At 36.3% G+C, this 24,138-nt stretch overlaps 1 protein-coding gene across 3 annotated transcripts in view; it reads left to right on the plus strand.

The window, feature by feature from the left end:
• Positions 1-24,138, plus strand: part of CDH12 (cadherin 12) — a 329,076-nt gene that overhangs the window by 252,376 nt on the left and 52,562 nt on the right. For all 3 annotated transcript variants that reach the window (XM_052704301.1, XM_052704303.1, XM_052704302.1), the window contains exons 5-6: positions 10,455-10,574; positions 15,999-16,166. In XM_052704301.1, coding sequence (XP_052560261.1) covers positions 10,455-10,574; positions 15,999-16,166 — 288 coding nt within the window. The remainder of the gene's footprint in view (positions 1-10,454; positions 10,575-15,998; positions 16,167-24,138) is intronic.

A 24,138-nucleotide genomic window follows, 5' to 3' on the forward strand; every position in this document is an offset into this window, starting at 1 on the left:
ACTAAACAATCCTGGTTGTCTCAGCTGCTCCTCGTAAGACTTGTGCCCCAGGCCCTTCATTAGCTTCATTTCCCTTCTTTGGAGATGATGTCTCTCCAGGGCGAAGTACAGAAGGACAATCACCTCTCTTGTCCTGCTGACTGCACTATTTCTGATACAAACCAGGATGACATTGGCCTTCTTGACCACCTAGGCATATTGCTAACTCATTTTCAGCCAATTGTCAACGAATACTCCCAAAGTGCAGAACCTGATACCTGGTCTTGTTGAACCCTCAATCCATCCATCCAGCCTATAGAGATCCCTCTGTAAAGGCCTTCCTATCCTCAGGAAGATTGAGACTTCCAGCTTGGTGTCATCTGCAGACTTACTGAGAGTGAACTCAATCCCTTCATCCAAATCATCAATGAAGTTAGTAAACAGGGCCAGCTCCAATACTGGCCTCCAGAAGAGCATCTCTAGTGACCAGCTACCAGCTCAATCAAACTCCATTCACTACTACTGTCTCAGCTCAGCCCTCCAGCCAGAGGGAGGGCCCAGCAAAGAGTACACCTGTCCAAGCTGTTGGCTGGTAACTTCTCTAGGACAATACTGTGAGAGACAGAGTCAGGGGCTTTACTAAAGTCTTGGTAGATTAAATCCACAGTCTTTCTTTTGTCTACTAGATGAGTCACCTGGTCATAGAAGGAGATGAAGTTGATCAGGTAGGATCTGCCTTTCATGAATCCATGCTGGTTGGGACTGATCCCTTGCTCATTCCATGCATGCTGTGTAAATCAAGATGATCTGGTTCATGACCTTCTCTGACACACAGGTCAGGTGGAAATTGGCTTGGCAATAGAGTAAAAACAGATTTTTATGTATTTATTTATTTATTTTTAGAGAAATGTTACTTCTCAAAGGCACATCACTTTGCAAAAAGAACCAGGATGTGTTGGAATGGGATAATTTCTTGTATACATCTACAATGAGATGCATCTGTGACAGGTAAAAGGATTTTCTGTATTTTAAGAGTTCCAAGTGAGTTCAACCAGCCATTTGGGATACAGAAAGTATTGTCCATGTAGATAATGATTTGAAGAAAAGAATGTTTGAAGAATCATACAAGCAAGGTTTTGAATCTGTATATCTCCCTGAATGGCTGATAAAAATCCATCTATAATTATAAAATCATAGAAACAGAGAATACCCTAGGCTGGAAAAAAACCCACAACAATCATAGAATTCAACTCCTAGCTCTGGGCAGAACTACCCAAAATCAAACCATCAAGACATTGTCAGCAATTCTTGAACCACAGCAGGCTTGGTAGAATCAAGTCTGAAAATGTAATATTTAATTTCATTTCTCTGTTTAAGTAACAACATGACAGAAAACAACTGATTTTATTTGGAGTGATAGCTCTAAATTAATGGTCCTTCACTATCCAGGGTAAAGAGAGCTTTCTTCCTAATGATGAACACCCTTCCTAGCAGGGTTTTACAGTGAGAACTGCGGAATAACATGAGCTGAAACTACAGCTCATTTCACATTTTAATTGTAAAAAAGATAAGAATCACAGAATCATAGAATGGCCTGGGTTGAAAAGGACCGCAATGATAATTGAGTTTCAACCCCGCTGCAGGGTCACCAACCACCAGACCAGGCTGCCCAGAGCCACATACAGCCTGTCCTTCCACGCGTCCAGGGATGGGGCATCACCACCCTCTCTGTAAAGAAGCATAATTGCATTTTGCTAGAGGATGCACACTATTATATTAGCTATGAATTCAGTTTTGTTTGCCAGTCTTACCTGAAAGAAGGACTTTTAGAGTGGAGGTCTGGGACTTTGGCTTACCTCTAACAAGTAAGAGTGGCCTCAATGTGATTACAGCTTTTAACATCACCTAAAACCCCATGGCTACTGGCTAGCTCATCACCACATCTCCTGTAATTCTGTTTTGAAGTTGGGCAGCCACAGCCCACTCAGTCAATGATGCAGACTGCCCCATAAGCATTCAACCATTTATTTTTAGATGTAAGGTGAGTAATGTTTGAATTAATAAATAAACACTGTTTACCTTTTGGGGTGGATAGGTACATTAACTTTTAGAGTACTGAGATTGAAATTTCAAGCACCTGAAGTTAAATTGTAAAACTTCAGCATCTACAATTCAGACATGCTGATGAAAACAATAATCATTTTTAAAAAGAGCTCTGGGAGTAATAGTCTTCATCAAGCAGAGAAGTAGGTCTTTCTGTCCATTGCTAGAAATCCCTCATACCCTTAATCACATTTCCTACTTGCCAAAGTGGTAATTTATGCTGAAATTCCAGTAGTGGCTTGCATCTTTTCAGAGATTAAAACTGAGTCATAAAGCACAGTAGTGTTACTACAGTTTTGTTTTTTTTGTTGTTTTTTTTTGTTTTGTTTTTATTAGCAAAGAGTTCATTCACCTAAAAATTCAATTCCTGATATCTTGAAAGTATTTACCATCTAGCTGATGATGCACATAGAAATGTTCCAGGATAGGTTTTACCACAATAGAACCACTTATATACATTTATATAATTGTATGGGAACTGCTGAGTCACAGCCTGAACCTCTGATTGATCACCTGAGGTGAGCTATGAGTCAGCCAGAGGAGCACAGGTGAAGGCAATTCATCTGTGCTGCTGGAAGACCTATTTAAGAGCTGGCTACCATTGGGGAAGGATCTCTTTTGGTGTTTTCTGTAGGTGAGCCTGGCATATGGGTAAGCCTTCTATTTATTCTCTCTTATTATTTTAGTCTTCTTTGCCTAACTCTCTTGTTCTTTTTGTGATTATAACATCTTACTATCTATTGATTATACAATAATCTTTTTAATTTCCCTAAGAAATGGTTTTATTCCATTTGGGATATGTGCTTGTCTTCCAGTCTCACTTTTTAATAGTGCTCTATGTTGCGGAGCTATACATAGATTTTCATTGATCAGGGCTGATCATATAAGGGAAACTGAGAAGAAAAAAACTGAAGAGTGATGTTCCAGGAGTCAGGCAGCTGTCTTCAGAAAACTGCATGTAGCCCCTGCTCTTATGAATAATTAAATCTCTGAAATAAAAGTTTATCAACAGTGTCTTTTATGAAATTTTCCTAAAAAGCTGGACAGTACGGATTTGAACATCCTTAAATAAAAAAAAAAAAAAAAAAAAAAAAAAAACTGCTTGTTTTTATGAGTTTGCTTGAGAGAAATACTCTGTGGGGCCGAAAGACACCCACACCATTCCAAGTCCCCAGAGTAGACCTCTATCTTTTAAGACGTTGGTTTGTCGGGTTACTGTAGTGCAGTTGGATATTGATATTGGAGGCTATACAGAATAACGTAGAAATGATGTGTTAGAATACTGAATGAAGCAGATTATATTCTACATTTTAATCAAAGTAAATGTCTTGAGTAAAATTCTGTGGATCCTTTGAACTTGAAGTAGGAGGAAAGCCTTCCAAGTGATATTTGAATTAAATTAAAAAAAAAAAATTAGTGCCTTTCACAGAGTTTCACGTTGCATTCTAGGTTATGTACAAATCAGTGCTGTGTTCTGAGGTTATTTACACGTTGTCATGTTTCAGTCTAATCCAGGTTTTTTTAACTAGAAAAGTATATGTGTGTGTATATGTATGTATTAATTATATATATATATATATAAAGATAAATATATAAAAACCTGGATATATAAATCAACATAATTGACAGTTTTATGGAAGACTGCTCTGCATCCTTGAGAGATTTAGCCACTACAGTGTAAATAGGTGGGAGAGATCTGATGCAGGCAAAACAAACTTCAGAAGTGCTGTCGTCATTCTCTCCAAATCTCTCTTCATTGAAATACCACCATATTGGTGATATCTGGTTACCAGAATTTGATCTCAAGTATGTAACTGTATTAAAATTAAAATTGTTACTGTACAGAAGATCCTGTCAAACTTATTTCTGTCAATCAAAATCCAAAAGATTTCAATTGGTTCTAGTATACAACTGAATTTTTATTCATGTAAAGGTGCCCGAGTGAACACCGAATTAATTTGTTTCTAACCATGTCCAGTATGTAAAAAGAAAGGAAACTAGCCTCTATTTACCATCTGAGCATCTAATGAAAACAAACTAAGGTTATTTTAACTGACATTCAATATGGATGGCATGTATTTCACACTAATTTTTTTTCTATGTAATGCTGAAACTATCCTACTGCTACATTCTGAATGAATCATTTGACATTTGAAGAACTGATGTGTGAAATTCCAGCTTATGAAAAACACTGAAGAATAAAAATAATAGAAGTACATAATGACAGACTTCTAGCATAGCTATTTTGATTGGAGGATATATTGTGGTTGTTATCTCCTGCAGCCTGGTCACTGTGAATATATAAGCAGCATTAAGTCTCTGTTGAGTCATGACCTAGAAAGTTACCAAGTAGTAAAAATAATGAAAGCAAAATTCAAGACTAAGTTTTCTGTTTGCTAAATTTTATATGAGTCCATATATTTCATATTAGTAAGAAAAAAAAAATTAATAGACTTGAAAATGAAAAGAAAAAAAATCACCCTCAAGAGATGCATTTCTTAAATAGATGATCAAGCTTGCAATTTGCTAATTGGGTCTTGTGCTCCTCTTTCTACATTATTTCCAGCAGTTGCTTTACCAGGCTACTCCTTTATGTGCATATTGGGTAAAGCCTATTAGCTGCTATTTCAAGCTCCTCATTTGCTTTGGAAGTGCAACCTCTGTAAACATTATCACAGCCCTGGGACTGTGTAAGCAGCTGGACGTCTTTATAAATAAATAAATAGCCTAAATTAATAAAAATAAATAAAATAAATAATTATGCAGTACTAACAGAGGCATTATTAGCTTAGCCAGATTGCCTGCCCTCAGTGGCTTAACTCTGTCTGACCCCAACAGAAGGGGATTGGAAAAAAGAGGAAAACAAAATAATTGCCTTGCTGATTTCCAAGATAAATAATTATCTGAAAAACGCACAGCTGTATGTTTCCTCTGCTTACTCTTATCATATGTGAGGGAGATAGGGATGGCCAGGAGAAAGGGACCTATTAATTAATTTACAAGAAAAACTCTGAGAGACAAAAACATTGTTAGTAATAAAATCCATTGACTCTTTATAAACTCTTAGCTTGGCTTTATAAAGCGTTTACTGCATAAGACAGGAGAAACAAAAAAAGTGTTTTTCCACAACACTGTGTGCTCCATTTCGCCAAAAAAAAAAAAAAAAAAAAAATGTCTTGACACTTAAAGTACTGTTCTCCTGACAAAATGAGACTATGTACATGGTTCAGCCTAACAAAAACTGTCCTGAAAGTCAGCTTCCATGCCACCTGAACTGCAGGCACTGAAAATCAAATAGTGTTATTTGAGAGGTACTGGAAATAGGTTTGATTATGCACTAAATGTGAGACATGCAACAGCTCTTAGCTGGAAGCACAGCAAATGGATTTGCAAAAAGCTGCTATTGCTCAAAAATTAAAGCAGGGAATGATAGCATTTCTTCTGTAGGTATGGCTGCTTCAGGCCACTGAGGTCAGAACCAGTTTGAATTGGTTTGCATCAGAAGTAACCAATCAGAACTGATCAGAACCAACCTGAACTGGTTGGAACCATCCCCTACATCAAATATTTGTTGATTGCATATCAACTATTAAAATACAATTCTTTTTAAATGTTAACTTACCTCTATGTTATTTCTAAGCAATAAATATTGTAATTTGATGCTTATTTGGTTACCCTATGTAATGCATATAGTTGCATATTGGAATTACAATAATAATAATATAATAAATAATAACTATAATAAATGTGATCCCCTGTGACTGGCCAATTACTGGCTAGAACTGAACTTGGCCACTAAGGTATAGGAAAACAATAAATATTTTTATAAATATATCAACAGCAAGAGGAAGGCTAGGGAGAATCTCCAAACCTTTTTGGATGTCAAGGGCAACTTGGTGACCAGGGGTCAAAATAAGGCTGAGGTATTTAATGCCTTCTTCGCCTCAGTCTTTAACAGTAAAATTTATTACTCCCTGGGAATACAGCCCCCTGTGCTGGTAGATAGGGATGGGGAACAGAATAGACCCTGCATGATCCATGATTAGATGATTTTGGACTTGCTCCAAAAGCTGGATGCTCACAAATCCATGGGGCCAGATGGATTGCACTCTAGTGTGCTGAGGGAGTTGGCAGATGTGGTTGCCTAGCCACTCTCCATCATTCTTCAGCAGTCCTGGCTAACTGGGGATGTCCGGGTGGACTGGAGACTGGCAAATGTGACACCCACCTTCAAAAAGGGCTGGAAAGATGATCCTGGCAGCTGCAGACCTATCAATCTCACCTTGGTACCAAGGAAGATTATGGAATGGATGATAATCTTGGGACCCATCATGGACCAATTAAAAGTCAATCACAGGATCAGACCCGGTCAGCATCTATTTACAAACAGGTAGATCTTGTTTGACAAACCTGATTTCATTCTATGACAATGTAACCCACTTAGTGGATGAAGGTAAGGCTGTCGATGTGGTCTACCTGGACTTCAGTAAGGTCTTTGACACTGTCTGCCACAACATTCTTATGGAGAAGCTGGCTGCCCATGGGTTGGATGGGCATATGCTCCACTAGGTGAAACACTGGCTGGATGACCAGGCCCAAAGAGTTGTGGTCAATGGAATTAAATCCAGTTGGCAGCCAGTGGTGTACCCCAAGGCTCAGAACTGTGTCTGCTTCAATTTAACATCTTTATTAACAATCTTGATGAGGGGATTGAGTGCACCCTCAGTAAGTTTGCAGACGATACCAAGTTGGATGGAAGTGTTGATCTGCCTGAGGGGAGAAGGGCACAACAGAGGGACCTGAATAGACTGGATCAAATGACCAAGGCAAGCTGCATGAGTTTCAGAAGGGCCAAGTGTCAGGTTGGTCACTGTATTTTGGTCACAACAACCCCAGACAACCTTACAGGCTTGGGGAGGTGTGGCTAGAAAGCTGCCTGACAGAAACAGACCTTGGTGTACTGATGGACAGTCGGCTGAATGTGAGCCAGCAGTGTGCCCAGGTGGCCAAGAAGGCCAATGGCATCCTGGCTTGTATCAGGAATGGAGTGGTGAGCAGGACTAGGGAAGTCATCATGCCCCTGTACTCGGCATTGGTGAGGCCTGACCTCGAGTACTGTGTTCAGTTTTGGGCATTTCAACACAGAAAGGACATTGAGGTGCTGGAGCAGGTCCAAAGAAAGGCAACAAGGCTTGTGAGGAGCTTGGAGAATGCCCTATGAGGAGAGACTGAAGGAACTGGGGCTGTTCAGTCTGGGGAAAAGGAGGCTTAGGGAAGACCTTATTGCTCTCTTCAAATACCTGAAAGGTGCTTATAGTAAGAGCAGGGTTGGTCTCTTCTCACTGGTGACAGAGGACAGGATGAGGGGAAATGGCCTCAAGTTGTGCCAGGGTAAGTTTAGTTTGGATATTAGGAAAAAGTTCTTTACATAAAGGGTTGTTAAGCACTGGAATAGGCACCCCAGGGAGGTGGTTGAGTCACCATCCCTGGATGTGTTTAAAAGCCTGGATGTGGTGCTCAGGGACATGATTTAGTGGAGGGTTGTTAGTTAGGGTAGTATGGTTAGGTCATGGTTGGACTCAATGATCTTTAAGTTCTATTTCAACCTGAGTGATTCTATGATTCTGATCCAATGTTCATGCGTTAAAGATTTACAGCTCCACTGTCCTGTGCTATGTCTGGAAAACAAAACAAAACAAAAATATCTGAACCAACAACAACAACAAAACCAACCATTTTAGATCCACTTTTAAAACTGTATTAGTTTTATGCTTTACAGTAAACTAGAAAACTTATTGGCAGTGCTTGATAATACTGAAAGGATGAGAAAACAATTTCAGAAAATGTGTTCTGAAAATTAGCTATATATTTTAGTTAATATATAACTGATGGCCCATAAAAAAAAAAAAAAAAAAAAAAACAAAACTTTACCTCTCATAAAAATGCAAGCTTTACATGCTACCTGTTGTAGAACATGTTAAATATGGATTAATACAGTTGAAAGTGCTGTCACTGGGAAATACTATTTTTCATATTCAATATTTTCAATGGATCTAGCTAAAGGATGACTTAGAAAGTTTGCTTTAATAAAGCTTAATTTATAAATCACCATTTATTCTTTCTTTTTTATAATGGCAAAATTATTTGTAGAATATATGTACAAAAGTATGTAAACTAATATTAGTAGGCCGCTAAGAACTGGTCTGTGAAGGACCATCAGACACCAAGGTCACCTGCAGCATTTTCTAGCAGGTTGATGGCTGCTATTCATTTCCTTCACCTTACAGTCTCAACTTTTTTGCATAGAAATAGATATAGATTCAGCTGTGGTGTTTCACATGCCCACATTGCAATACTGGTCTGTGCTGCCAGGGTCTATGTGCTCACCCTGTGTCTGCAAATAATCCTGGCATGAAAGTCACTGCCCACATTGTAGAAATCAAATATTAATAGGTATCATGAACTCCATCATGAAAGTACACCTTCTGGTTTATTCTCTATCAATATATATTTGTTTTAGGAAAATAATTTTTGTGTTGGAGGAAAATGATGCTGGTATAGTGAGAACAAGGAGTCTGGTCATGATGGTTTTGGAAAGAGAATCCAGTCAATACTCCACAAAAAGGCTGTTGTTTAAAGCATTCTTAGGGCTTGTGATGCAAATGTTGGGATAGAGAATGAGGTCTCAAACCAACTCCCAACCACTGTGGCTTTTATATGAGTTTACTTCCAGCTTTTGTATTTGTGAGCCTTGTTCTGTCTGTCCTGTTCTCTTATGCAGAATATTGCCTGCTTTAAGGTTCAAAGCAAAAGTCTTAGTGATAAGCCAGTAAAACTTTGTCAATTTACATATAGAAGATAACTAAAATTAGCTCCCTTTTCAGTGACCAGCAGGGCATCAGAAACGCATGTTCTGGCCTAAGAGGAGACTTGGGAATATGTGTCTTTGTAAAAGTGCAGGATGTTTCAAATCAGTTCCAAAGCACTTGCCAGATAGGCCACTTCTGGTCAACCAGCTTAATTTCAGACTTCAGAACCTGGGAACCTAATTTTTCCACCTGTGAGGGGAATAAATTTCATTCAAAAGTCAAAATATATGGAATGGATGAGCAACTTAGGGATAGGAGGAGGCTGCTAATATGTTAAAAAGTAGTATTTCTTTCCAAAGGAAAAAATAGACTGAGTTTTTTGTGTTGGAAAGATGGTAAGATACTGCAGAGATGAATGGAGACGATCTCATGGATACCAGAGATAGGTTCTGTACTGTGCGGTGAGGAAATCTATGTGATGATTTGTCAATGTAATCATTCCAAAAAGAACAGACCTTGCCTTTTCTTCCACAGGGGTAGAGTCCACAGGTGGCCTTCAAGTGCTCATGTAATAAGTGGTTTCTGTCTTCTGCGAATTCTAATGTTCATTTTCACATAAGATCATAGGAAACATTAATTCTTCAAATTTAAATGGAAAGTCTTGATATGTGGCTGTATGTTTTGTTGGAAAATGTAGTTTGAGCACTATTTTAATTTGGGGACAATAGAGATGGGTAAATTATTTAGCAACCAGGGGGAAGGACAAGAATTGTGTGTAGAACAATTGTCACTAAAAATGATTTTTTGTTTTCTCTCTTTCTGTCTTCATGTGCATGGCTCTGGTAGCTGCTAAATCAGAGCATAACACAGATTATTTCACTGAGTATTGTCTCTAATCATGACTGAAAACTGTGCAGCAAAGGGAGGCTCTACTTCCAGGGTGATCGGGTTTCCAATTGAACTGTATTGGAAAGAGAATATTGAAGTCCAGATTTCACAGACAACTGACTAAACTAACACCCACTTTCAGTTTGTAATGTGAGTGTGAATTCAAGCACTGCAGAACTAACCTTAAAGGAAACTGCATTATAGTTTTTTAAAAGGACTTAGAGATTGGTTCATTTACAGGTTCAGGATTTGCTTGAACAAACATTCGTGTCGAAGTCAAAGCACATATTTTACTTGTGCAGTTGTCTGTGCACACACCTTAAGGATAAGTCCATCATTTCACAAAACTAGTATTAAAAATCCAGTCTTCTGCTTTCCCAGATCTCCTTCTTATATATGTTAGATTTAAAAAATAATAATTGTGAATAATGTATGCATCATAAATTGTTTGTAAAAATCTTCTGATACAGGACTTCTCCTTTCCTTCCCATTTTTCCTCAGTTGTTACCTAGATGCATACTAGCATGGGGCTGAACAACTTTCTACTTTATTCTTACCTTGTATCCAGTGGAACAGGAGTTACAACAGAATCTGCTAGTAGCTTTACTGATGTGTCTGAAATGTCCACCATCACTGCTCTATACTGAAATTTTTATTACCTATGTTTCTTTGCAGGTGCATACGTGCTCCAAGTAAAGGCAACAGATGCTGATGATCCTACCTATGGAAATAGTGCCAGAGTGGTGTACAGCATTCTTCAGGGGCAACCCTATTTCTCCATTGATCCAAAGACAGGTAAACAGTTTATCAGCAATACTAGAAGATTTAACCTTTGGATTTCAATTTGTGTTGGCAATGTCAGTGAATAAATATGGGCTATTTTGATAAGGTGAAAAGCTAGTGGAGTAACATTGCACTTAATTTTGTTTTGATTGTGGACTGCTGCTTTAATAAATTGCAATCTGTTCCAGAAGCAAAAGAAGCACCCTCTTCCAAATAATCCTGGAATATCTAAAATATGTATACATTAAGTAGTTTTTTCCTGATGTTTTGCCATTCGTTTACAGGTAAAGATTCATCTGTTGTGTGCATTAGAATTTATTTTTTTTTTTTTCATGATTCAGTCCCAGGTCTTTATTCATTTTTTCTTGGCAATTTTAATGCACTAAAGTTACAGTCCAGATTTCCCTAGAAATGATTGTTTTACTGTATTGAGCTAATTTGAGACTGAGCAACAGCTAATCATCTTCTGTCCTCCTCTTTTCCTGGGACATAGCATGTCTCATGTTACAGAATGTGTGAGCAGAAAAGGATGATGCATTTAAAGAGACTGATGTATTTGGGAGGTTGGTAGACCTGTTAATAAGGTATCTCGTCCTATATTTTTAAATGTCACTCTTGTTTCTATATTTAGCAGTTCAGTTAAGGAACCAATAACCTACATGGTGATTGCCAAGCATTGTGTCATCCTGAATGCGTTACAGGGATAGTTGTCCATATGCCTCTTTCAGCAAATAGTTTCTCCTTCCAGTAAAACTGTCCTTGAATGTCAGATTGTGTGTTAAAGAGCCTCTCCTCCTGATCAATCAATAGCTTGGAGGTAAGAGCCACCTAAGGCCATTAGTGCACTATCTCCAGCAGGCACAATCTTTTGTCACATGCTCCATTTAGCAGAAGATTGTGTTGCAATTTGCAGTCAGCAACTTTACTTTTAAAACTGAAATGTGACTTCTTAAGTGTCTTGGGAGAGCTGAAAGTATTTACCTTCATACTTTTTTTTATTATTATTATTATTATTTCTGTCTTGTAAAGAATGAAGAGGTAGTAAATGGTGGTAAAGACAGTTACTGAAGCCACAACTTGACTTCTAGTGCAAGTTTCCCAGGAAAAAAAAAAAGCAATGATTATTAAGTAAGAACTTCACCCTGCACACCAGCACTTTAAATGGTTGTAATATCATAGAAATTTAGTGTTTCCATACCTATCTATTAATACTTGTCTTATATTAAAATATTGCAATATGAGAATTATCTCTGGATTTAACAATGTCTGTAGTGTAAACAGTAAGTGAATAATGATGTCTTAATTTCTTGATCAAAAATCCAGAAGTCTCAAGCACTATTATAGATCCTCAGGTATTTCCAGTGTTTTATTTTATAACTGAAGAGACAATGCAATAGTTTTTATTGCAAAGTCTTGCTGCAGAACATTTGCCTTGAGTGTTTGTGATAGAAAAAGGGAAGAAAGTCATTTTGATACAAAATGACAGACCAAACTCAGAACTACTGGAAAATGGATAAACAATTTTTTGTTGTTGTTGTTCTTTTTGTTTTGCTTTGTTTTGTTTTGTTTTTTGCCATCTCTTGCTCTCTAGTGACAATTTTCAGGCACTGTGTTGTAATTATTTAAGGAACACTAAAAAGTCCATAATGGATCAGAGCAAAGTCTCATGTTACCCTGCTTCATGTCTACAAAAGTTTTGTCTGTTCAACTCTAGATAAAATAAGGCAAGAGTTTAGTGATGCATTCCCACACTTTTCTTGTAGTTTCCGACAATTTCTTCTTCCATACTTCTTCAGTGGTAAGTAATGTCCCTGTAACCGAAAACTCTGAAAGGATTTCTCCTCCATTACTGGTACACTTCCCAGTAGAATTGACATGTCCAGGTGCATCATATCAAGGTAACAAAAGTTTTCTTGGATGAAAAACCAGTTCTCATTCTTTGAAATCCAATACCTCTTAACTTTTTTCATACCCTGCACTTCTTCCATTGTGAGAGGCTGTGAACAATTAACTCCTATCAATAATTTTTGAAGTTCCCCATTAAACTCTGAGGAATACTCATATCATATTCTCTCCTAGTTGTCTCTTTTTCAGAATGAAGAATTTCTCAAACATAAACCATTCCATTACACTGCTTCTTCTCCTCTGGGCTTCTCCCATTTCTGAAGCATTCTTTTCAACATCAAAGGGTGAGAATGCACACACACTGTTCCAGAAAGCAGCTCATATCATCCAAAAGATGGTTTGACCATCATTTTGTTTCTTTTTCTTTTTTAGCTGGTAATTTTGCAGAAATTTATATTGCTGCCTTAAAATTCTATGGTAAAGTATTAGTGGTCAAATCACTGATTAAATTTTTATATGTGAAATTATGGTTATACTTGCCATGCATATAGCTTCACATATAATCCTTTGTCTAGTTATTATTGATAGATAATTTATTCTGATATGAATTTAGAAATAGTCTCTAGTGATTATGGATTTGAATGTGATAGGTGCCTTTTTGCTCATATTTTGATGATGCTGGCTTTTTCAGCTGTCTTTAGGGGTCTGCTGCAGGGAGGCATGACTGTGTAGGAGCAGGAGAGCAAGCTTATGTTACTCTTGCAGGAAGGTTAAATACATTTCTATGTCTGCTGGAATGCAGCTGTTGGAGCAGAATATTCTGAGGCCTCAAACTTTATATGTGGGAGTTTATTTCCAATGCTGTAAGATTGTTCACCTGATGAAAATTGTAACAGATTTCTTTAACATGGAGCACTTCTCTTCAGACAGATGACAGTCCTTTGTATTGTTCCGTTACTCAAACATCCTTTTCATGAACTTCTTTCTATCGAATTTTATAACGTGGTTATATGGTCAATGTTCTTACATATATCTGCAGTTCTTTCTTAAGATCAGTCATTCTGGTCCATATTCTTATCTCAGTTACATTACTGGAATCGAGATTGGTTTTGAGAGGAATATTGTCATTAATATTTATAAAAGAATTTATTCCCAAAAAAATATTCCTTATCGTCCACATAAGTGAGTTATCTTACTGAATTATGTCTGAGTAACACTGCAGGGCATATCTTCTTATTCAGGACCTGTGGTTATTATTATCAGTTTTCAGCAGTTTTATTTTCTGCAAATTTGATATTTAAATTTTTAAAAGATAAAAATTAGAAGTTATTTTGTTCAGAATCTGAATGATCTTTATTGTAAAATCTTAGAAGGATTTAAAAACACATTTTTAAACAACTCAAGTACATGTAGGACTTCTATATTAAAATAAGCCTTTAGTTCAAAGTTTACATATTCTTTATGAAACTGAAGTTGGAATGCCAAAGTCTGTAGTCTTCTTTCCAATGGATTTTATCTCTAATATAGTTCTCTCTCTTTTGCCTTGTCTGCCTAACTTCAACTCATCTGTATCCCATCCATACAAATGGATTCTGTTAGAAATAGTGTTTTTCTTCTTTTTTCCCCAAAGCTTTTGAAAGAGAGTAGGTGGAGAAGGGAAAATTGACTATGAACTGTTAGACATGAAAATTATTCCTTCCTCTCCCGGAGGACAAAGACCTCTTACAGAAAACAAACAAACAACAACAAAAACAAAACAGAATACCTTTATACTTTCAGACAGGAATAAATAGTGAGTAACTGGAAATTTTACTACTGGAATGATAGTAACTTCTTCATTTTCTGAAGACTGTCAGGAATGTTTTTAACTCAGAAAACCATCAACAGTACTTAAAGCAAATATAATAATCAGATGACATTCATCTTCTGCTCATGACACTGCCTATTTTCAGTGCTTTTTATTATGTTTCACTGGTATAGCAAGAGAAGTTCTCAATTCTCGCATTCTCTACTCCTCAGAGTGAACATACTTAAGACTTTGTAAAATATTATGGAATATACACTCTCCAGAAAATAGGAATTCAGAAATTTAAGAGAAGACATATTAATGTTCATCTTATCTATAATTTTTTTTTCATGAGTATTGCCTTTCACTTTAATTATTAATGGTTCTGCTATTTACCTGATGCCTGTCACAATGCCACGTAATTTTGATGCTCAAAAATCACAAGTATGTACATGAAAATTTTTTTACAATGTTTTACAATTCAAGATTTCTGCCTTGAAATTAAAAAAAAAAACAACACTGAACACCATCAATTGTTTTCTAATACTCAGAAGTATAGAGTTGTAATTGTTCTTAAGTATTTGCTAGTCATATTCTAGATCTACACAGTACAGTAAATGCCATGCTGAGGTGGAAAATAGTGGTTATTGTTAACCATTGTTATTAGCAGTGGAGAGTGGAGAGAATGGAAATTGCTATACAATTTAATTTAATAGGAATTTGTAATAATTTCCATAAAAATATTTGGGTCAAAGTTATTTTTAGTTTGAGAAAAAAATACTGTAAGCTAGCAATTCCTATTTTTACTTGTTAATGTAGCAGCAGTTAGTTGACAGAAAAAAATAAGAATGAGCCTTCAAGATTTTTTCTTATCAGTCCAGATCCATTAAAACACCAAGGGTAAAAGACTACTTTTAAAGCCATACAGGTTACTAGAAAATAGCATTTTATGAAAAAGTAATAATTTAGAGAAGAAGAGTGCATCCTTTGATATACTTTTAATTGCATATGCAACCTGCAGCTATCTCCATCTAGCTGTTTTCTGAAAAATCTATTGTTTAATCTATATCAATATGCAATGTAATACACACTTCTAAAATTTTGACAGAAAATTCATCTTCTCGCATACATTTGCTTTTAAGAGATAGATTTTGAGTGCCAAAAACCTTGTAGTTTTTTACAATCTCATAAACTAATCGTATGATCACTATTGCCTCCTTCTCTCTTTCATTTTTTTCCTTTCATTTTTTACTTCTTTATTTTATACGTTCTTAATGTATCAGAAAGGGGACTGTGAAATGTGTATTAAGAGTCATTTGAGTAAGTTTTGTTTGCATTTCTTCAAGGAAAATCCTGATGTTTTTACTGCATCTTTGTGTTGTATCCAGGAAACTTTCTTGATAAAAGGAGAGTCTTCTAATAAAGACCATTTCTTTTCTACAGAATACATCTTGTCTTGGCCTGTTGTAGCTTTAATGTGTTGACCAATTAATAGTTTGAAGCAATGGAAGATGCAGGCTCTGAAATACGTTGTCATCTGTTTACATCCCTAGTGAATGTGCAGTATTCTCTGTTGACCATTTATGTCCTACTTGAAGTGTCACAGTGGTCATTTCAATAGCTGAACAGGTGGTGCGCACACCTTTTAAATGCTCAAGTGATTTGCCTATTAGTATGTGAACTGCTCTTGTATCAATCCTTTAGAAAAAGAGACATTCTGGTCTAAGAGACCCAGCATTAAAATGTAGTAGTAGACAATTGCAGCCCTTAATTTACCCATTCTTTTTCTTTCCCATTTCTCATAGGTGTGATAAGAACAGCTTTGCCAAATATGGACAGAGAAGTGAAAGAACAATATCAAGTTCTTATCCAAGCCAAGGACATGGGAGGACAACTGGGAGGACTAGCTGGAACCACAACTGTAAACATAACTCTCACAGATGTCAATGATAACCCACCCAGATTTCCTAAGAGTATGTTGTATTCCAAATGTATTAATTTTCAAATAACTATGAGTGAAAGTGAAAAATCTTTCCTTCACATTTCTAACATGCCCATTATGCAGATATTATTATTATTAAGCACTAAAACTATCTATGCTAGTTCTCATTCGTAGTTCCCAGTGTGTGTGACTGCAGCCTTCATTTACCTGCTTTAACATTAGTTTTTTGGGGTTTTTTGGATCTGTGTCCTTCTATCCATAAAATTTCCTAAACTCTTCGTCTAGAATTGCAGTGGTCATAGGAAAGTTTTTAAACTTTATGAAGCTTGTTTTTCCTGTAACTGGAATGAATCTTACAATCTGTACAGGTGCACGTTTTTTAGCAAGTCTCCCCTTTTCTGATAATATTAATCCCTTCTCCTCACACCTTTCTCTCTTCTAGGTATTAATGCTTTACCTTTCCATCTTTCTCTATCTGACTGCATGTAATGAGACAGTTTCATACTATACTTCTCAGGATATCCTTAGCTTTTTCATTTTGCTTCCCAGACTGTTTTGCCTCAAGAGCAAATATCCACTTACTTTATTTTGTCATGGACTGCAGCCAGTGTTGCCTCCTTGTCTATTGTCACATCCTGTAAGAACACTTGTGAGATGCTCCAGCTTTGGTCCACAAGCAGATCATCCAGAAAGTCTCTTTGAAACCAACATTCCTACTGCCCTTGTCCTCACCATTCATTAAACTGCCCCACCACTGCATTCTCTCTCTTTCTTTCCGCTCAAACCCCTACTCCTGGAATAGTGTCACAGATGCAAGAGGAAATAAGACATCTTCCTGGAAGTGGGAATGAATATTCAGTGCTTTGGAAAGATATTTGGGCACAATTATCTTTACTGTGTCTAATTTCAGTTTTCACTTCCTTTGCTGTCAGGGATTTTAGTCATTTTCTGTCTCATTGTATGCCTTCATCTTCTACAGGGTTTCAAAAAAACACATTAGTCTCACATGCATCAAACAGTTTTCATGATCATGGACTACATCTTCTTTGAAGAAAGTAGCCTTGAGATTGCATCTTATCCATGCACTGTAGCAATGACATCTTTGTCCAGTCATTGCTATGAAAAAAAGAAAAAAAAAATCAAGGGAGACCAAGCTTTGCACATTAATGGGATTTAAAAACTTTTCCTTCTGTTACATCAAACGTCCCAAAAACTGAATAACAGATTCTCAACAAACAGAAGAGAATTGGAGGTTCATGTTAATATTGAATGTAATATTTAGCATGTTTGCAGGATTACAGGCTAAAACATCAGTATGGAAACTGCACTGTATTGGAACAAGCTTAACCAAAGCACGCTGTGATCTGAAACATTATCTTTTTCTGGATCTGTTGCAGACATTTATATTCTCATAAAGTAATGGCTACTTCTTAATCAGAGTAGTAAAAACAGAAGTTCCTGATCAGTGGTGATTTACTTAGACAGTTCAGTTGGTTAAACACTATGTGAGATGATGTGAGGCATGCCTGAAATTCATGTGCGGCACACAGATAGTTAGAGCTAGAAAAAAAAAGAAAAAAAAGAAAAAAAGTATTAATTTTAATTTAATATGGTTATTGTAATTTTTTATTTTGCTTTTTGAAAGCATTGCAACGATTTAGAGTAACTATCTGCCAGGAAAAATTGAGTCATTCACTTTCCTAAAACAGCTAAAAGGATACTTGTGCAGAGTTTTATGTTGGTTGCTCTGAAAGTCATGTCTCCTATTTATTTCCATGGAAACTATGACAGATATGAATTGCACAATGACACTATTTGATAGAATAAATTCTCAGCCACAAAACACTGTTTTTCAAAGTAGTTAAGACCATTAGTTATACATTTTTGCAGTAATGAACCAGACCCTGCAAGCAGCTCTCATCAAAATTTACGCCACTGGAGGTGATCCACTGCCACCGTTAACACGCCTGAAACACTCTACCCACCATCTCATTGTGCTCACATCTACTGATTGATCTCCAGGAACATTCAGTAAGCACTTATGGATGTCAATGGGTGCAATTTTTTTCTCGTGGAGGTATTTGGTGACTCACCTTTGCTTTGTACTCACTCCTATTCATATGCCAAACTGACCATTTGTCAAACTGACCTTCTGCTGCCATCTGCCATGTGGCTACAAAATTCAACAGAATATTGGTGGGAAGACTCAACCTCTACTGCCATACCAACAATATCTGCTTCTGGGCCAACATCTTGAGCCAACATAATAAAATAGGAGGGCACTACTTTTGGAATAAGCCTCATAAATTAGTTGAAAAATAAGCGTTTTCACTGAGGTCTATGTACATCTCATGTTCAAGCCAAGACCTAGAGAACCCTTAATATTAACAGTGGGAAGTGATGCCTTCATCATAGGTCAACAAAGATAGAAAGTCTACATGCAAACTTAACAAGGGAACAAAATGTCCATTAACACTAACTGCTACTATGTAAATCTTTTTACATCTCATAATCAGGACTGAAATTTCCCAAAGGGCTTATACCAAGGATGTCATGCTCTGGATTACTTTATCAAATGAGATGATATTCATTATCACAGGATAAAGTTTACATATATTTTCTGAACTCAGGTAAGCTGAAAAGATTTCACAGCAGAAGTGAGAGAACATTTATTATTAACACTTGGAGGTAGATACAGTGATAAAAAATACATTATAAGCTTACAAAAAAAAAACAACCGTATAGTGGAATACCTTCATCTCATCAAGGGTCCTTTAAGGAGACAGGCAAGTTCAGGTGGGATATCAGCTTCAAGTGATGAAACACCACTCACTGACTATCCTGCTGAACATAGAATTTTTTATTTAGAACCTATATTTTTGAACATATTCAGTAGGGAACTCCCACCTTGCATGTCTCACAGCAATGAGGAGATGCTGTGTAACAAAGGGGAAACCTCTGCATATTATACATTTCTGTCAGAGTTGTTTGACCTGCAGATATCTATTGGCCCACATTTCAGAGAACTGAGACACTTCAAAATTGATATTTTCTTAGTAAGTAGAAGGAAAGGTGTACTTCAAAGATTTTATTCATAGAAATTTATTTTCAAATGTGTTTTACATATGTCTTGTCCGACTCCTCATTAGCATACTGACTTCCTGCATTACTGTGCATGTTCCATTGCTAAAGGTAGAATCATAGCATGAATTCATAGAGTCATAGAATGATGTGAGTTGGAAGGAACCTTAAAGATTATCTAGTTCCAATTTCACTGTCATTTGATCAATTTGCTTAAGATGTCGTTGAACATGGCCTTGAACACTTTCAGGGATGGGACATCAACAGCCTCTCTCGGTAATCTGTTTCAGTGCCACATCCTCAAAGTGAAGAATTTTTTCCTTATATCAAATCTGAATCTACATTTTTTTCATTTAAAACTGTTACCCATTTTTCTATCACTACATTCCCTAAAAAAAAATCCCTCTCCATCCTTTTGGTAGGCTCTCTTCAAGTTCTTCAAGGCCTTAGTGAGGTCTTCCTGGAAGCCTCTTCTTATCAAATAACCTCAACTCTTTCAGCTTGTCTTCATAAAAGAAGTGCTTGATTAAGAAAATGGCCTGGCAGACAAGATATTCTAATTCACTTCTGGCAACTAGTTATTTATTTTATACTAAATGAGAACTACTTACACAGGACGGGTACACAGATTCACGCAGTGATTAGGTGATTGATTGAGTCAGACCTTGCTATGAATCACAAAGGGAGAGAAGGTTGAATCCTGCTGAATGCTACTCAACCTGATGTTATTAATTTATTTATTTTTTACCACAATGCCAAAATGCATTCAAGAAAGTTGTATCATCTTGATTTTGCATACCAAGCTGAAATATTCTAATGTATTGTCAGAAAATACTGAATAAGTCTGATTCCCATTTATCTGTGAATTTTGAGTAAACTAAAACTGCATTTCTGAGTTGATTATATATCTTGTACTCAGCTGTTTCAATGTGTGATGGAAGATAGAAATTGAAAGGGTCCAGAAACAGTCTGCAAGTGTAAGCTGATTGTGAAACCAGCAGCCTTGCAGAGATTGTTATAAATTTTGGACTGTAATATCAATGAATCACTTGACTAGAACCCTAACGTCAGCAAATCACCATCTCCCCCTCCTGTGCCCTTCTCTTTCCTCCTCATCCTGTCTGCCTTTATATTCAACATTCATTCTTGTCCGCATTATCCTAGAAGAGACATAAATTAACCTTTGATCACATTTTTATCTAGTAACTAATGCATGGTAATTTCCTTCTCCTTCCCAAGTATTTGTTAGTTTTCTTTAGTTTTGTTTAGTTTTATTTTTAACTCCCTAATAATGTAGCTAATTAATTTATCCTTTGGTAAAGGGTGAATTCCTGTATTCTCAAAGCTACCTCTTCCAGATTTGAGTCTCTCCACTTTTTTCTGTACTGACATAATCAGTTGTCACTGTCCCAGATAAGCTGTTTATATTTTATTTGCGCTTGGTTTTTCCACTTCACCATTAGCACAGTGACTCTTCCTTCTGTTTCTATTTGAACCACCTATGTTTGCTGTGTGCTTGCCAAGTCATATAGGGCTTTTTTTCCCACTCTGCCATATAATCAGTACTCCTATAGATTTTTTTTGCTTATGCTAAGAGAATAAAGTACACAATCTCATTTTCTTTCGCTCTGAAGATTTGAAGAAGGATGGAGAGTGTTAGGGAACATTTAAATCATGCATACATATCATAAGGATAGCCCCTGGAGTTTTGTTCAACATCATGTAAAAATTTCTCAGACTTATTTGAGAGTTTTGAGTCATTAGCACAGTTAAGGTGTTTTTCTCAGCAGTCCCTTTCCATGAAGATGACCTATTTTGATGTGGATAAGAGAATTTAATAACATGGAAGTAGGGCATTATATACTGGCTGGCTTCTAGGCTGCCAAATATAGATGGATACATGAAATTTCTTTGTGCAGCTGTAGCTTTTTTTGAACATGTGCTTAGCAATCCAGGAGATGCAGCTCCCCTTTTGACATAGCACCTGATGCTTTGTAGGCATCTGTCACTATTTTTGTGTGTGCAACATGAAGAGTGAATTAACACAAACTTCAACATCTATACCAATTCCAATCTATATTTTTTCCAGTTTTCTTTTATTTCTTTTTCTTATTCCTTTACATATTAGAATACTTCAACTACTCTAACTAAGAGCAGGTTTGCCCCAGAAAGTGGATGCACTCTTTGTAAAAAGTCCCTAACAAGCTTTTTTTGTTTTGATAGCTGTCACTGTTGCATATTCTTGATCATAAAGCATCTTCAAGAGTGAATTATTTGACTGAGGCAGAAGGATGACAAACAAAGAAACCCGAAGCATAATATTAAGAAAAAACAACTGTGAACTAAATATTCTGTTACCATAGACTCTCAAAACATTAAATGTTTAGTAAATTTTATATCTGCTACACTTATACTGTTACTGTTTTTGTTTTCTTTTAACATTATGAAAAACGCATAACTTGCAAAGGCTATTCTTAGAGGACTACTTGGAGTATTCTCTGAAAGAAATAAAACTTCTTCAAAGCTGTAAATGAGAACTGTTGAACCCCTAGCTACAAAACAGAGCACTCAAACAAATATATCTATTTCTTGATACTATTCCATAGCTATTTAAAATATATATGATTTATCAACATGTAAAATGTAATGTTCTAATGGCATAGCAAGCAATAATCCTGGAAACAGAAAGAATACAACAATGGATAGCAGTTAAATATTATATATCATTCATACAATTTTTCTGGTAATCTGCATTTATCCAATTTATTTTCTTCCTCTCATCAGATTTAAGTGGTAATTGATCATTAAGTGCAAGATTTATGGGTCAATTATTTTTAAACATCATTATCATCATAATAGGTTATTATCATTAATAATTGTATTTTACATCTGCTGCCTGCTGTGTAGAAAGTGTAAACAAATACGGTTAATAGAAATTCAAACAACTTTGTCAAGAATCATGTTGTTCATTTCACCCCAATATGTTTTCTTTCGGAAGTAGTGAAGAAATTACACATTCAAAACACAGAGAGCATTTAGATAGAAGGAGTGTGATACCATACTACCCGTGGTATCATTCAGACAGCTCAAAAGTAGCATACACCTGTGCCTGCACTCTGACACTGAAGAGTAACCAGGACTATAGATACAACAGCATGGGATCGCTTTGCAGTGCCTGAATAATTGTTTGCAAAGTGACACAAAGACAACAGTGTCCCTTGCTCCATCACTATCATTTTTAGCAGCATCTGTCTTTTTCCAGACCTTCTGCCCAAGTAAGATATCAACGCTGCCTTTCTGTTTCTGACTATAATGAGCTTTTTTTCTGAGATAAAAGTGAAACGTAAAGTGAAACAGACCATATGTAATTATCTAATTATAATAGATTAGGCTAATGATTTTCAGAAGTACCTAATTAAACAGAGTTGTAGTCAGATTTTCAGGAGTGTATACTCCTTCTAAAAGCATGAAATGAGATACCTAAAAAGTGCTCACAACAGTTCTGAGATTTCTATTGACAGCAACAGGAGCTGTAAATACTAGGCTGCTTTGAAACTCTCTTTTCCATATCAAAATGCAAGCTGATGGCTGTCTGAGACCATAATGTGGTGAGTTGAGTTTTTGCTTAAATAAATCTATAAAAATAAAAATGATAGACATACTCTGTAGAAACTCTTTCAAGTTTTCTTCTACAAGCATGATCATTATTTTTTTCTCAGTAGCTTCCTCAGTCAATTTGTTGATGTTATAAACTTGATTGCCAACACACCCAAGAGTGTTATTTATTAGTAAGCATCCACATCTGACCATTCACAGATTTCTTTTCAAATTGAATGATGTTTATACAGAGGTCAAATCTTCAATAGTTAAGCTGGAAGATGTAAGCATCTATTTTACTTAGTTGATCATATTGGCTGCAAGAAATAAACGGACAAATGAGTGTGAATCCAGAGGAGGACTATGAGGATGATCAGAGAGCTGGAGCAACTCTCCTTTGAAGACAAGCTGAGTTGGCATTTTTCAGCCTAGAAAATAGAAAGTTTGGGGGAAATCCAGTAGCTAAATGGGGCTCCATAAAAAATATAGGGAGAGACTTTCTCAGGGAATGTAGTGATAGGACAAGGGATAAAGATTAAACTAAAAGAGAGTAGATTAAGATAAGAAATTAGGAAGAAATTATTTACTCAGAGGGTGATGAAACACTAAAACAGGTTGCTGAGAGGCTGTGCATGCTCTATCCCTGAAGGTGTTCATTGCCAGGCTGGATGGAGCTTTGAGTAACCTGGTCTAGGGGAAGGTGACTGCTAAAGCAGAGGAATTGCAACTAGAAAGTCTTTACATTCACTTCCAACATAAACTGTTCCATGTTTCTATGGTTCTATGATTCTAAAGTACAAGAGGCTACAAGTGTGATGCTCATTGTATCATTACTTTTTGATCTGTATCATCCATTAAATAAAAATATTTCAAGGAAACTACATACAGTAAACCGAAACTGAAAACAAAGATTGTGTCAATTTGGTGAAGAAAATAATGTATATTTAAAGAAAACTATTTACAGAAGATACAGCCAATGAGTATGTGGAAATAAAAACGTCACAATCTTCTGAGCAGTACAGATGTGGAACATACTTTGTTTAGGTGAATTTAATCATGCAACTCAGCCATGTCTCTGAGTATGGATAGTTACCTAATTTTCTTAGTTTAGAGAAAAATGGTTATTCCAGTATGGATGATTTACAACACTTAGCTTAAGTTTTAAAGTAAGTAGGAAAATTTTATTGTGTTATTACATTTTGTGCCAAAGTAATAAAAAAAGTCAAAAAGCTCCCACAAGATATTAAAGAAGAGATGTTAAGCAGAGCATTACGTACTCTGTGTTCCATCCTCAGCAATATACTTTTTATCATGTTAACGTTTTG

This window comes from Tympanuchus pallidicinctus, unplaced genomic scaffold, assembly GCF_026119805.1.
Source record: "Tympanuchus pallidicinctus isolate F22 unplaced genomic scaffold, pur_lepc_1.0 scaffold5, whole genome shotgun sequence".
Taxonomy (NCBI): domain Eukaryota; kingdom Metazoa; phylum Chordata; class Aves; order Galliformes; family Phasianidae; genus Tympanuchus; species Tympanuchus pallidicinctus.